The 13,593-nt window shown below is 41.4% G+C and overlaps 1 protein-coding gene across 1 annotated transcript in view; it reads left to right on the top strand.

Annotated features, from left to right (window-relative positions):
* Nucleotides 1-12,917, top strand: part of sema3c (sema domain, immunoglobulin domain (Ig), short basic domain, secreted, (semaphorin) 3C) — a 43,218-nt gene extending 30,301 nt beyond the window's left edge. Inside the window, exons 11-18 of the mRNA XM_083999989.1 lie at nucleotides 1,954-2,098; nucleotides 2,990-3,212; nucleotides 4,634-4,722; nucleotides 6,061-6,102; nucleotides 6,345-6,502; nucleotides 7,462-7,529; nucleotides 8,678-8,808; nucleotides 10,513-12,917. Of these exons, the coding sequence (XP_083856115.1) occupies nucleotides 1,954-2,098; nucleotides 2,990-3,212; nucleotides 4,634-4,722; nucleotides 6,061-6,102; nucleotides 6,345-6,502; nucleotides 7,462-7,529; nucleotides 8,678-8,808; nucleotides 10,513-10,938 (1,282 nt within the window). The 3' untranslated portion in view covers nucleotides 10,939-12,917. The remainder of the gene's footprint in view (nucleotides 1-1,953; nucleotides 2,099-2,989; nucleotides 3,213-4,633; nucleotides 4,723-6,060; nucleotides 6,103-6,344; nucleotides 6,503-7,461; nucleotides 7,530-8,677; nucleotides 8,809-10,512) is intronic.
* The last annotated feature ends 676 nt before the right edge of the window (nucleotides 12,918-13,593 follow it).

Below are 13,593 nucleotides of genomic sequence, written 5' to 3'. Positions count from 1 at the left end.
TCTTCAACTTCGAAGAAAAACAACAATATAACTACCAGTGTATATAACACACATCAGCTCAGATATAATGATGATTAATATCTGTATTTCCTCTTAATAAATCATCTATTTTCCTTTTTTTTTCATTTCATATACGCATACTACAAACAATGTTGATGCTTATGTTGCTGTGTGTGATCCTGCTGACCCAGTCTGGGGGAAATTAGTTCCTGAGAAAGAGAGAAAAAAACTAAACAAGAAAGAAACAGTTAAAGAAAGTACTGTAGAAAGTTCAAAGGTTCAAGCGAAGCTCTAACAAATATGCAAAAGCCCTGATAAGATTAGCATATGATAGACTGCAGCAACACTTAGAGCTCAGTTTGTTGGAGGGAACACAGACACCTGGAAAAGGTTTGTTATGTTATGTATGTAAATTGTACTTTATGAGACTGTTTTATCTCTCCTACTTAAATTTGAGCTCCTCTCGCTGTCAAAGTCAAAATTAACAAGATATTTCAAAATTATTATTCACTTTTTTTTTTGTTTTACAATATATCATATTGATAATTGGTTGCAACACAATTGCAGCAGTTTAAAGGTCGTCTCTGGGCTAACAGAGACATTAACCTGGACTAACTGTCTATACTCTCATTAACACTGTGCTCTATGTGTTTTGGCCTCCCCCTCCTGCCACCAGGCGTCCTCAGACTTTACAGCCGACTCCCTCATCCACCTGCTCAGTGTCTCCTGCCCCCACTCACCTGAGTTTCCCTCCATCCACTGTTTATTTGTTTTCCCAACCACTTCCACCAGCTCCAGTCAGAGCAGCTGCAGCACCACTGCCTTCAGCTGTGACACTTATTACTATATAATAATAATACAGTACTTCATTTATTTAGTTTTTTTTTTTATACAAAGTGTTTTGCAAGAAAAGTAAAAACCAGATAAAAAGAATGATCCAAAGTGAGCATCATAAAAAGTGTGAACAGCCTCGTAAAAGTGTCTCAGAGCACAAAGATGTGACGGCACTAAAATACATAAAAAAAACATTACACAATACAATATAATTAAAACATGTATCATGATCTAGGAATAAAACAAGACTGGACTTTGGGGTGACCATCAGATCTCCATTCATAGACCTGAACTGTTGGCAGTTGGCAACAAACCTTGTCAATAAATCTGAGATGTAACCGGGGACAGAGACGTTCAAAGGCTGTAAACGTTGGCAATAAAGCTTTAAAAATCAATCTGAAGTCGATCAGGTGAGCCAATGAGGGGGGAAGAAGGCGTGGCTGACGATGATAATGAATGATGTGTGATATAATAATTGAGCCAAGAGTAATAAATAAGTAAATAAAAGCATGTGTAACATTTTTGCACGTGAGTGATTTATAATATAATGATCCTGAGCTGGTAAAAAAAAACAAGCTTGAACCACATGTTCGACGTCGGCCTCTGGATTTTTCCAAGCAGCTAGCTCAGTATAATCTGAGATGTTGTTGTATTGAGGGAGCTGATTGGGGGGGTTTGGGATCAGCTGAAATCCTTCTGGTTAACTCTGGATGACACCACCACTGCAGGCCTTTGAACCGCTCGTTACCTCAGGATCACAGAGCGGCCACAGTCGCGTTTCCCTCCTCAAAGAGACCACAGCCAAACCAAACACTGAGCTCCTTCACTGCTCCGAGCTCACTGTTGTTTCTTCCTCCATCTCCACTTCACACAATATGCTTGTGTCCCCCCTTCTACCACCCTTTTCAACAAAGCCTCTTTTATGTGTTAAGCAGTTGTAGTTTTAAGTGACTGGGCCAAACCACATCAGATAATAGACAGGGGGGAAATAAGAAGCGTCCCCTCCGGAGTGTGGCAGAGTGACGACCATGAGGGTAGAATATTTCAGCTGGGTGAGAGTCGACGTCATGACATGAGAGCAGCAGGTTCTCATTGAAATTATCCGTCTTATTTCCTCAGCTCCGTGTTTAAAGGCTCGGCGGTGTGCGTGTACAACATGGCCGACATCCTCACCGTCTTCAACGGGCCCTTCGCTCACAGAGAGGGGCCCAACTTCCAGTGGGTGGCCTTCCAGGGGCGCATCCCGTACCCACGGCCTGGAACTGTGAGTTCGCTTTTAGGTCATCCGTTCATTCATGTTTTTATTCATTATTATTTCAGTGCATGTCTCTAAAATAGAAAAAACACATAAATATAATATAAGTCTTTGTCTGGGCCCTGTTTTCTTTTTCTTTTTTTACATATTTCAAGTCAAAAAGTATCAAAGTCAACAAATAACATCAAAGCTTGAATAGACCTTCTGCTATAAAAAGACACATGCACACAAAGCAACAAAAGATGTTCATATGCATAAAAATAGAAATATTACCCATTACATTCATATCACTGGTCATATATTTTCTGAAGGGAAAACGTATCTTAGGATGTTTCACAGTGAAGTTATTTTTAAGAAAACAATCTATAAAATCTTTAAGTTTTGTTCTTCATACTGACTGGATAGAGAGGAACAGATTCACAGTTTTAATCCAGTTTATATTTGGTAATATTGGTATATTTGGAAAATTACCAAACATATATTGTTTATTGTTAAACCATTAAACTTTTATTGTATCTAGATAATCTTCTTTATAAGTTAAATAGAAATAATTACATAAAATCTGTACATTTCTGATGGAACTGATAAATGTTATAACAAATAAAACAAAATAAATACATTTTTCCCATCTGCAAAACTTGATAAACTCCAATACATACTTGTGATAGTGATTGGTTTTAATGTTATGACTGATTCAGGTATTTTTTTCACTCAGTCAAGTCATGAAGCAGCAGAAAATAATTTAAATTATTTATCAAGTTTTTAAACAAACAATTTATGATTCAGAATAAACTCCTTAAACAGGATATGCACCAAAAACTGTCACCCATTGTAATGTGGTGTGTGTGTGTACATGTGCTGTATTTCTCTCAGTGATAAGACTTAATGGTGTCTCTCCAGTGCCCCGGTGGTGCGTTCACACCCGACATTAAGACCACGAAGGAGTTCCCGGACGACGTCGTGACCTTCGTACGAAACCATCCCGTCATGTTCAACCCCATCTACCCGGTGGGCAGGAGACCCCTTGTGGTTCGCACCAACGCCGACTACAAATACACATCAGTGGCCGTGGACCAGGTCATGGCTGCCGACGGCAACTACCAGGTCCTCTTCCTGGGCACAGGTATAACGAGTTGACGAAATGTAAATGTTAAAATGTCCTTTTTTTAAACAGATTTGTTTCCTGAAACTTCTAAAATAAGTGAAATGACCTCACTGCATCGATTGTTGGAGAAAGCAACAGATCAATACCAGATCCAATTCTAGGTGATAATAAATATGCATCACAGCAAACTGAAATAGTAAAAGTCCTCTCTTAAGGTAGAGAGGCGCCACCGCACTCTCTGCAATCCTGTAACAAGGCAGCTTAGATATCAGCAAATAAATGTTCAAACAGCAGAAACACAATCCCCCCCCCTCCTCCTCCTCTTCTCTCTCTCTGTCTCTCTGTCTCCTGAGTCTTCTGAGTCGAGGTGTTTCATGAGTAAATGATTGTCATGTGGTGACTCGGTGCCACAGCTGGTTGTCAGATAAACAGATAACAGAGGGAATAGTGCAACAGTGTGGGGTGTGGCAGCTAAATTGAAAACAGAAATGTGACAGCATGACACAGCATGCGGCACAAAGGGGGTGACAAGACCAGGACCTTTTTTTTTTTTTTTTTTTTTTTTTTAAAATAGGACTTTGAACCTTTTTTTTTAAATAAATCAGCATCTTTCACAGTTTATTTTAATAAAAACTCAAACTCCATTTGCAAAAATCGTTTTCTCACGTCAAAGACAAAATGCTTTTAAAGATTGATTGTGGTGCCCCAGAGACATTTCCTGCAGCACAACAGAAATATGTCTGGATTTACCTGTCCGTGCTCATAACGCTGTGGTAAAACAGAGTAATATGTGTGTGCATGGGCATAATTATGCATGCATTTGTGCTTGTGTGTATGTGTGTGTGTGTGTGTGTGTCCACATGTGCATATGTTTGCATTCAGAAAGAAAGCCACTCAGGGACTCTCTCACACAGCTGCTTGTGTTTATCGGGCAGCCTCTCCCGCCTGGATTCTTGAAGAGAAGCCAGTGCTGTCAAACCATATCTGGGCCCCTGAAAACAGCGCTTTTGTCTCCAGGATGCAGGAGACGCCGTTATCGGCCGTTTCCAGGAGCTTTTACTGTCCTCCAGTCTGCTGCTAAGACTCCCCTGGGACAAAACGGCCTTATTGCATGAAGCCCCCTTTTCCGTGGCCCTTGTCGTCCCCTGGTCAAGCTACTGAGCTTTCACTCCCCTAAGAGCTCTTCTGCTGCTGCCACAGTTGATTTTGCTATTGAAACTGGTCACGGCTATCACGGTTAATTTAAAAGCAAACACAGGCGAAGGAAAACAGGCCCTGAGTTTGTTATTTCTTTTCAGCAGCAGTTGTACTCCAGGTCCGCACCTCTTTTGTTAAGTGTGTGTGTGTGTGTGTGTGTGTGTGTATATCTCTTTCACACAGTTGTTAAATGCACGTGTGTGTGGTTACAGCTCGTGACATGTCTGCTTTTCTGCCCCCAGACAAAGGTACAATACAGAAGGTGATAGTCCTGCCAAGCAATCATTCCCTACACGAAGATCTGATCCTGGAGGAGCTGGAAGTGTTTAAGGTCTGCTGTCCGTCTTTCACCCCTTCTTTTTTTCCCTTTCTTTTCACTTTCATCCCTTTTTGTTCCCAAAATCAAAGGCAGGGGGGAGGAGGAGGGCGCGCTTGGCCACAACACAAAAGCCAGGGGCAGGCAGACAAGGGGCAGGGTGGCATTCAGGAGATGGATGTTCTGCAGTGTAGTGCACCGCAGAGTGATGGGAAACACGCTAATATACTGCAAGAGTCTGGTAGTTGGCCCGGGTGAACCTTAGCACATGGTTTTTAATCTAAGCCGAAATTGCTAAAGTTGCGATCGGCCTGTGATCAGATGTAAAGGCCGTGACTCCTTTGAACCTCCACTGCACCTGGAGGAGGAGGAGGACGGCTTGAATCAGGAAAGATTTACACTCAAAATACCAAATACGGTTCTTTAAGGAGCGTAAAAGACATCTGGCGGGAAACAGATCCAAGATGGCTGTCATCCACTGTCATGCCTGGGCTGTTTCTTATTCAAGGAATGTCTGATAAGCTGCGATATGCAAAACATATTCATATATTGTGACTCATTCCTGCCAGTTGTAAGAAGGGAACAATATTTCTTTTTATAGCTAGCAGCTAGCCTAGCTTACTGCAAGCTAAAAGCCACAATGATCCCCTTTTTACACTTGTACAAATCAAAGAAATGAGAAATAACATGTTCATTAGTTAGTTGGCAGATGTCTATCAGCTTGGTCTGAGTTCTTCATATCTACATAAGGAACATGCATTCCTCATCATGTTGGGCCGTCATGTTCAAGATTTCAAGATACCTTTATTATCATCGTACTGGTAAAACAATACAAAATTTTGTTAGGCAACAATCCATAGCAGCCTATCTAAATGAGTGATGGCTTGTTGCGAAGTGCATTAAAAATTACCTCATAATTAATAATTGCTACGGAAGCCTAGAAGGAACACATCAAATTCTTGCTGTCAATGTGTTAAGCTAACCATCTGCTAGTTACCTTCATATGTTTTCATCTAATTTATGTTAAGATGGCTAATACAAGTGTTGTGGCTTGTGGGATGGAGGTCTATTGGTAGAAATGTATAGCCTATTGATGATGTATCTTTATTGTATAATTACTGAATAAGAATCGGGTTTTGGTTATCTTAGAACAAGCTACCATGTTGGACCGCCATGTTTCTACGGAAGCCTATACAGTACAAACCAAACCGTTTTCTAGATGTCTTTATGTTAAGCTAACCATCTGCTAGACACTGGTCCTTTAAAAAAAAAACTGAAGCCTAAAGAAATACTGTAATAGTCAACAATGTCTAAAAGCTCTGATCGTGTGTCTGTGTCTGTTTTATTTTTCAGAACCAAGCCCCTGTTACAAACTTGAGAATATCCTCTAAAAAAGTAAGAATTCCTCTTTGATGACCTGACACATTAACTACACTTTTATTGTTTTAATGTGTTATTCAATGTCTGCGGCTTCTATGTGATGCCAGAAACAGAAACCACCCTTGTGCATGATAACCCTCCCAAAGGCAAGGAAATAATAAGCCATAATTGTTTCGGCGCTCTGCCTCATTTTCCTGTCAGCCGACCACTTATTAAGACAAACAGGGCGGCTGACATTTGAACTGTTTACTTTGCAGCAACAGCTGTACGTCAGCTCCGAGTTCGGGGTCTCGCAGGTCTCGCTGCACCGTTGTCACGCGTACGGCTCGGCCTGCGCCGACTGCTGCCTCGCCAGAGATCCTTACTGCGCCTGGGACGGACTCAGCTGCTCCCGCTTCTATCCCACCGGCAAAAGGTACACAAAGGTTCACAGTTTTAGGGTTCACAAGTGGAGTTTTGTGGCTGCATTGAGTACCTTTAAATTTAATCCACTAAGGACTAATCCCTTTGGCAGTGTAGAAAAAACACAACGCAAGAGCTTTAAAGCCCCAAAGCAAATTTGTCAGTGTTTATAAGTGCTGACAAGTGTAGATTAAGGAGCACATGCGTGGAGGCAGCAATGTGAAACTTTAGTGTGTTAAATAAACATAAGCACAGTGCAGATTTTGCAGTATTGGACCGAATTCTGCCTGTTTTCCCTCATGAATCTAAGGAGCCAAACACAAATTAGTGCTCATCAGTTATACAACAACTATGAAATCACACAATGTACCACACCCAGTCACATATCAAATGTGGGCAGCAGCTGATGCACTGTACAACAACATAACATGTTCAACAAGACTAAAAAAAGAGCAGCTCACCACTTGTGAGGCCAAACCTGACTGAAATCCTTCAGTGGCCACTTCAGCGCTTAAAACCGTCGTCCCTAATTCTGCTCTTATTGTCGGCCTCCCTCCTTCAGTCTAGACATAACACAGACAGGGATGTAAGAGCGACACCTTGGCTCTGAACCGATACCTCTCTGGTGTCCTCGAGGACCCAGCTGTCTGTCTCCTGCCATTTTTTTTTTTTTTAGCCGGACGCAGGTCAAGTTTAGTTTGGTTGCGGAACAAAAGCACAAGCCGCTGTTTTTCCTGTGGAAAACTGTGTCTGAAATGTGTCAGCTGTTTACACGCTCCTTTCCTCCAAGCTGTTATACATGGCTGTGCGGCACACAGTGGAATAACAGTCAGATTTTCCTCATATTGTTTTGACAGCAACTACTGCTCCCCCCCACAGTTTTAATATGAGAGCAGGAAGGCTGTTATGATTTAGTGTTTTTCTGTATTTATATTGCACTTAACACTTGTTTTTGTGTTTTCTCTTTTGTAGGAGAAGCAGAAGGCAGGATATAATGCATGGGAATCCACTCACTCAATGCAGAGGATTCAATCTGAAGGGTAATTAAACCTGCACAGTTAAATTACTGTATATATTGTGAAAGATGCTGCATTTAGAGAATTTTCTTGCACCTTTTTGCAAATCCTTCTATTTCACATGGCTTTTTAGCCTGCTAGAGATATTATTGTTTTATTATGTTATGGCCTTTGCATGCAAACATGCTGTTGACAACCTCACAGAAATTATTTTAGGGCTCTGTCAGCTGACTGGAACTGGACAGGATATCAAAGTTGGCAACAAGCAGGGGACAAAAATCAGTCAGTGTCTATAAAACCAGATATTTCTGGTGGTTACTCAAACAGAACTAAAAATGAGTGCATGAAAAAAAGGAAAAATCCAAATGTGACTGTTGTTACATGACTGAATGTAAAAAAAAACATTGGCATTAGCATTGAAAATATTATAAGATATTTTTGCTTTATTTTGAGTCCTTCTGCCCCTAATTGACAAAAAATTAATACACTTTTCAGTAATTACCCAAGGGATGCATTTGTAAAGTATATTGTTACACATATTTATACATAACACAACTGAATAACAGTGAGATACTTTAAGATATTCTATTTTTATAAGACATTTGATGTAGACATTTGATGACAGTGGTTTAGGCTCTGACAGCTGTTTGTGTCTTGCTGTGTGTGAGTCCAGGAAGCGCACAGCACCCTTCGAGAACTCAGTCAATGCACCGGCAGGGTGCAGTCTAATGAGTGCAGAGGTTCTACTCCCCAGAGTGTTCAATTTCCACGAGCAGTTTACATCTCTAAATTAACTCGAGCTTGGGGAACCAAACATATGGCCATTACCACTAATTAGTCACAACCCTGTCATACGTCCAGCTGAGTGATGGACCATTTAGCTGCAACCGAAAAAAAAAAAAAGACACGGTAAATGAGACGAGACTGAGTTGGTTCGATGCATCTGAAAGGTTGTTTTGTTCGGAGGAGAACTGGGTGGAGTTTGGTTTTTGCGCTGCAGATGTCCCGACTAAGCTCTGTGTCAACATTTCACTCTCGCTGCTGGGACTTGAGACAGATTTGCGTCCATCTGTGGGCTTTGTGTCTGTCAGCAAGTGACGTCTGATGTGCCTCCCACGACTCTGAGTCTGTGTGTGTCTCTGTGTGTGTGTGTGTGTGTGTGTGTGTTGCAGCCTACAGGAACGCTGTGGAGATGACGCAGTACGGTGTGAAAAACAACACCACCTTCCTGGAGTGTCTTCCCAAGTCTCCACAGGCGTCCATTCGCTGGCTCATCCAGAGGGACAATGACAGGAGGAAGGAGGTCAGTTTTGACATTTAGAGAGAGGTCAAAGGACAGCACCAATCACAGCTAAAGACACAATAATTAAATCCTATGAGGATTTCTCTTTTTTTTTCTTTTTTGGATCTACAGGGAGCGTCTCACATCGTTAAATATTTCATCAAACATTAAACATGTCGTAGTAATCAGATGAGCTCACACGCTTGATCGGGATTTGTATCGCCTGAGGAGCGACACGGTGAACATTTATTGGCAGCGCGGCGTCGTAATGAGCGGTGATACAGATCAAACATGATATGTACCTTGACTAATGACTGGATTCTCAGTGGGGAAACATTTTCCAAATATTTGACACCCCCTTAAACGGTGAGAGCACTTTAAAAGGCTGCAAACGATTACATAAGCCCCCCCCTATGATAAAGAAACATCTTTTATAGATTTAGCTCTGGGCTCGGCGGAGCAGGCTGAGAGTAATGGCCGTTTTATAGCCAATTCCTCACGAGAGTAGAAGCCGGCCCTTTTTTAAATAAATCACTGTAGTTTAACGGTGTGTAATCATTTGTCTTTTCTAAACTAAGGCGCAGGCTGATTTAAATGTACTGGTGTAAACAGTGTCACAGTGTTTCTTGAATGAAAGCATCAGATCAGTATGATAAGTTATTTTAATGTATGCAATGAAAATCCGTCTCTTTCTCTGAATGACTGATGACGCAAACAGACACAACTCCAATCCAGAACACAGAGCATGATTCATATCACTTATATAATCACATTTTTCAGATTTTTATTATTTATTTTTATTCAGGAAATCAATGTAAACGAGCACAAGCTCAGTTTGACTGACACTTCAACTCCCTTTGAACTGAGTTGTCAAGTTCTTTTTCAGATTTCAAATGTTGCAGCTGCACATTTTCAGCAGATCGTATCTTATCTTATCTTATCCTATCCAACATATTTTTGGCACATTTGCAGAACGGTATCAGAAATTCTGTTGTTCTATTGCTTCATTCAGTAATCTCTCATTTTTATAATTGTTTTATGTAGATTTTATATTAATTATCTAAATGATTTGTTATTACTTTTATGCTATCACCTTTACAACAGTCGTCCTTGCTCTCAAGGGTCCAACCGGTCAAAAAAAGGTTAAAAGATAAATAAAAGGACTTAAAGGGCATATCAATATTTACCTCATACCATCCATACTCCCAACGTTTATATTCATTTTTGTTCAAGAATCAGAACACAACAGAGACTCTCATAGAGGGACTCTGAGGCGTTTGTTCTCTGACCCGGAAAGGAACAATACGGAAGCCACAGAAATTTTGATTTAATTTAATTGTAAAGCGAATTTTAAAATTTAAATGATGGTCAGAAGGACGTTACTTGTGACCACAGAACAATTTTAAAATTAGTCCGGAGCGATAGATTTTTGAACAAAAACTAATGTAAACGTCCACACGCTGCAGTTGGGAGTATGGATGGTATGAAATGAACTGATCATAGGTGACCTGATATCTGAGGTAAACATAGATTATGACTGGAAATGCCCTTTAACTGGGAAGATGGAAAACTATTCTTCTGAACAGTATTCCTTTGGTTTGTCACAGGTCTGTTTACACCTCATTTTGACATTGAAACTGTAAAAGTAGTAGAACCTCTGGTCCAGGTCTCTACTATGAACCATGTGGATAAGGTTTTGACACGTCTTCACTGTGCCAACCACAGGTGAAGCTGAGCGACCGCGTCCTGTCGACGGAGCACGGCCTCCTGATCCGCTCGGTGCAGCTGTCCGACCAGGGCCTGTACTACTGCCTGACCACCGAGAACGGCTTCAAGCGCACCGTGGCCAAGATCCGCCTGCGCGTGCTGAGCGAGGCCATGGTGAGCATGCTGACGGACAAACAGAAGTCGCCCTGGGCGTGGGCCAGCTCCCTGCACCCGAAGGTCCTTTTGGCGGCCTTCAGCCCCGCCGAAAGCCTGGCCGTACAACAGTACTGCAAAGAGAGGAGGGAGCTCCAGAGCCTGCAGCAGAGGCAGCAGCAGCAGCCGCCGCAGCCTCCCGGGCCGCTCAGGGGCGACCTGGCCAAACTGAAGCCCCTGCTGGATCGCAGGAAGAGCCGCAACCGGCGCAATCACCTCCCGGAGGTGTGACTCAGGGAGCCGGCAGCTACAGACACTGACACACACCCACATACACACACACACACATACACCTTCCTCTAATCCTGAGTCCTACAGAGCAGTTTTTAAAAAAATCCTCTCATCTCAAACTGCAGAGCTGCACTGAGGATGTACAGTAAGAGGAGGAGGTGGGTGTGAGGAGTTCTTGTTTGGCAATATCTCTCTTTTTTCTTCTACTTCTACTTGTTCTTCGTCTTCTTGCATGAGGTACTGTGACCAGGTGGCTGTGACATCCACTAATCCACACGCACAGGCAACCACAAGCCATTCGTCTGTCGTCGCAGTCACAGCTCAAACCCAAGTCCGCTCTGGGCGCCGCTAACAAACTGTGGCCACCGATTGGCTGATATTACCATGTGTCTCATGTTTTAAACGTTGCAGCAGCCTGATGTTGGAGGATTTGTTCTTTGTTTAGCATCAAAGTGATAAATAGAGGGGATTGAAAAGGGACAAAAGGGAGACAGATGCATGTTTGGCAGTGGGTGCTCTCTCCCTTTAAGCTAAGTGTTATAGTAGCATTTTACTCTCCTCACATTAGGATTTTTACTTTTTAACTAACGAAATTATTCTCTCTATTCAGTGAAAACTACAGAGGTCAGTGGGCACATGTTGCGCGTAATAAAACACCACTTTTTGAGGAAAGTCTCAGATACTGTCTATAAGTTATATTACATCATAGTGCTGTAAGGTTTATTAAAAAAGAAAAAAAAACAAGTTCTTTGTTCAAAGACCAAACCTGATCCAGAGCAGACGTTGTTATTCAAACAGATGCACACACCTTACATGATGTGTCCTATATTTATTCCTATTACTCAGACATACATGTACGAGAATGTGCCTCACTGTAATTTTAGCTGCGTTTTGTGTCTGTGTCATAATTTTATTTTTACCCAGCACAAAAGCATGTGTTAAGAGATTTATCAGTAACGAGAGATGTGGTTCGAAGGAAGCGCTCAACCTCTTTTTTTTGGAAAATGAGTTTATTTGCTAAAGAAGATTGACGCCGCTTTTAGCCACTGAACATAACACTTGTTAGCTTAGCTTAGCACAAAGACTGAAAATGGGGGGACAGCTAGCTGGGCTCTATGTGAGGCTTTTAAAAAATCCATCCGACGGCACCTCTGAAGCTCGTAAAACTGAAAACTACAGTAAATCTTGATTTTGAAAACCTGCCAGGCCAGCGCTTTGCCCCATTTTCAATCTTCATGCTAAACCGGTCGCATCCTAATTATACGGTACAGACACACAAGTGGTGTCAATCTTTTCTTCAAGAAAGCAAATGAGCGTATTTCTACTAAAACATCCAATTATTGCTTTAATCCTTTGCCTGGGTTAGATTTGAGAAAACAAACTAGCAGATATATGCACATTGTTTTTAGTTTTTTCCTCCTTCAGGTACAGTAAATAATGGACGGCAGTTTCCCTCTTTTGATCTACGTTTTCTACAGTGGACATACTGTTAATTCAGACGTAGTAACTGTCAGTGATAGTCTGTGATAGACCATTTGACATATGTGAATAGACTTTTTTTTTGGAAGCATAGCTAATGTAGATAGATTGTTTGTTGCTTGTGTACAGAGTATTTTCTCGTGTGTTTGTTTGTTTGTCCTGTTTTTTTTTGTTTTGTTTTTTTAATTTAACGTGCCAAGTTTTTGTGAAAATGTGTTTCCACTGTGTACATAAATCCGACATATTTCACCCACTAACTCCGACTGTATCTGCAAATTGCGGAGACATACAATAGTGTTATTTTCATTCTCAGAAAAGACTTCCTAGTCGTACCTTCCCTCGCGCAGATCTCTGCCCCGCGAATAATAAAACTGTGTGACCAGCATCGTGTCAGCTGCAGCTCAGTGTAATTTCAGTGTTATGAAACATATGTATTTCTATTTATTAATGTCATGATAGCCTGAATAAATCTGTTCAGATGCATCTCTGTTTAAAAACCATATATTCTATTGTCAGACCATGTTTTTAGTAGTGTAATTAATCAATATGTGAACTTCCTGTTTCTGTTATCGGCCACTACATTTTCCCTCTGTCTGCATTATAGATATATGATCATATTCTGACTGTTGAACTTTGCTAAGGAATAGTTTGACAGTTTGGGAAATGCAACTGTTTGGTTTTATCGCCATGAATTAGATGAAAACGGAAACCAGTCTGTTTCTGTCATAGCCCACCTATTGTTTCCCCTGCATTTACAGTCTTTTAGCTACGGTAAGCTAGCAGGCGGCTTGTGGTAGCTCTACATTTATCATACAGGCAAGCGGATGCTATCAACCTCACAGAGCAAGTGAGTTTACTTCGGAAATTGTCAGACTACTCTTATTACAGGCAGGATAATGTATGCGTTTAATATGTGGGAGCTTAGTAGGGGTTGAGGTTTTCAAGCTGAAACTCGCTTCCTAAATTTCAAAGTTCAGTGCACAGTGCCTCCCGACACCCCAAAGTTGCAAATTGCAAAGCCACAGATGGATTTGGTGAGTAAGACTTGTCTGTTTTCATTTCAATGAAACACTCCCTGATATGTGTGAAATATATGATCGGGGGCCATACAGTAAAATCAAAGACACCCAGGAGTCTGCTGAGGGTCATTTAAAACCCGTAAAACCGAAGAGAGGC

Source organism: Trachurus trachurus (assembly GCF_905171665.1).
Source record: "Trachurus trachurus genome assembly, chromosome: 23".
Taxonomy (NCBI): domain Eukaryota; kingdom Metazoa; phylum Chordata; class Actinopteri; order Carangiformes; family Carangidae; genus Trachurus; species Trachurus trachurus.
This window is presented reverse-complemented; position numbering and strand designations above follow the sequence as displayed.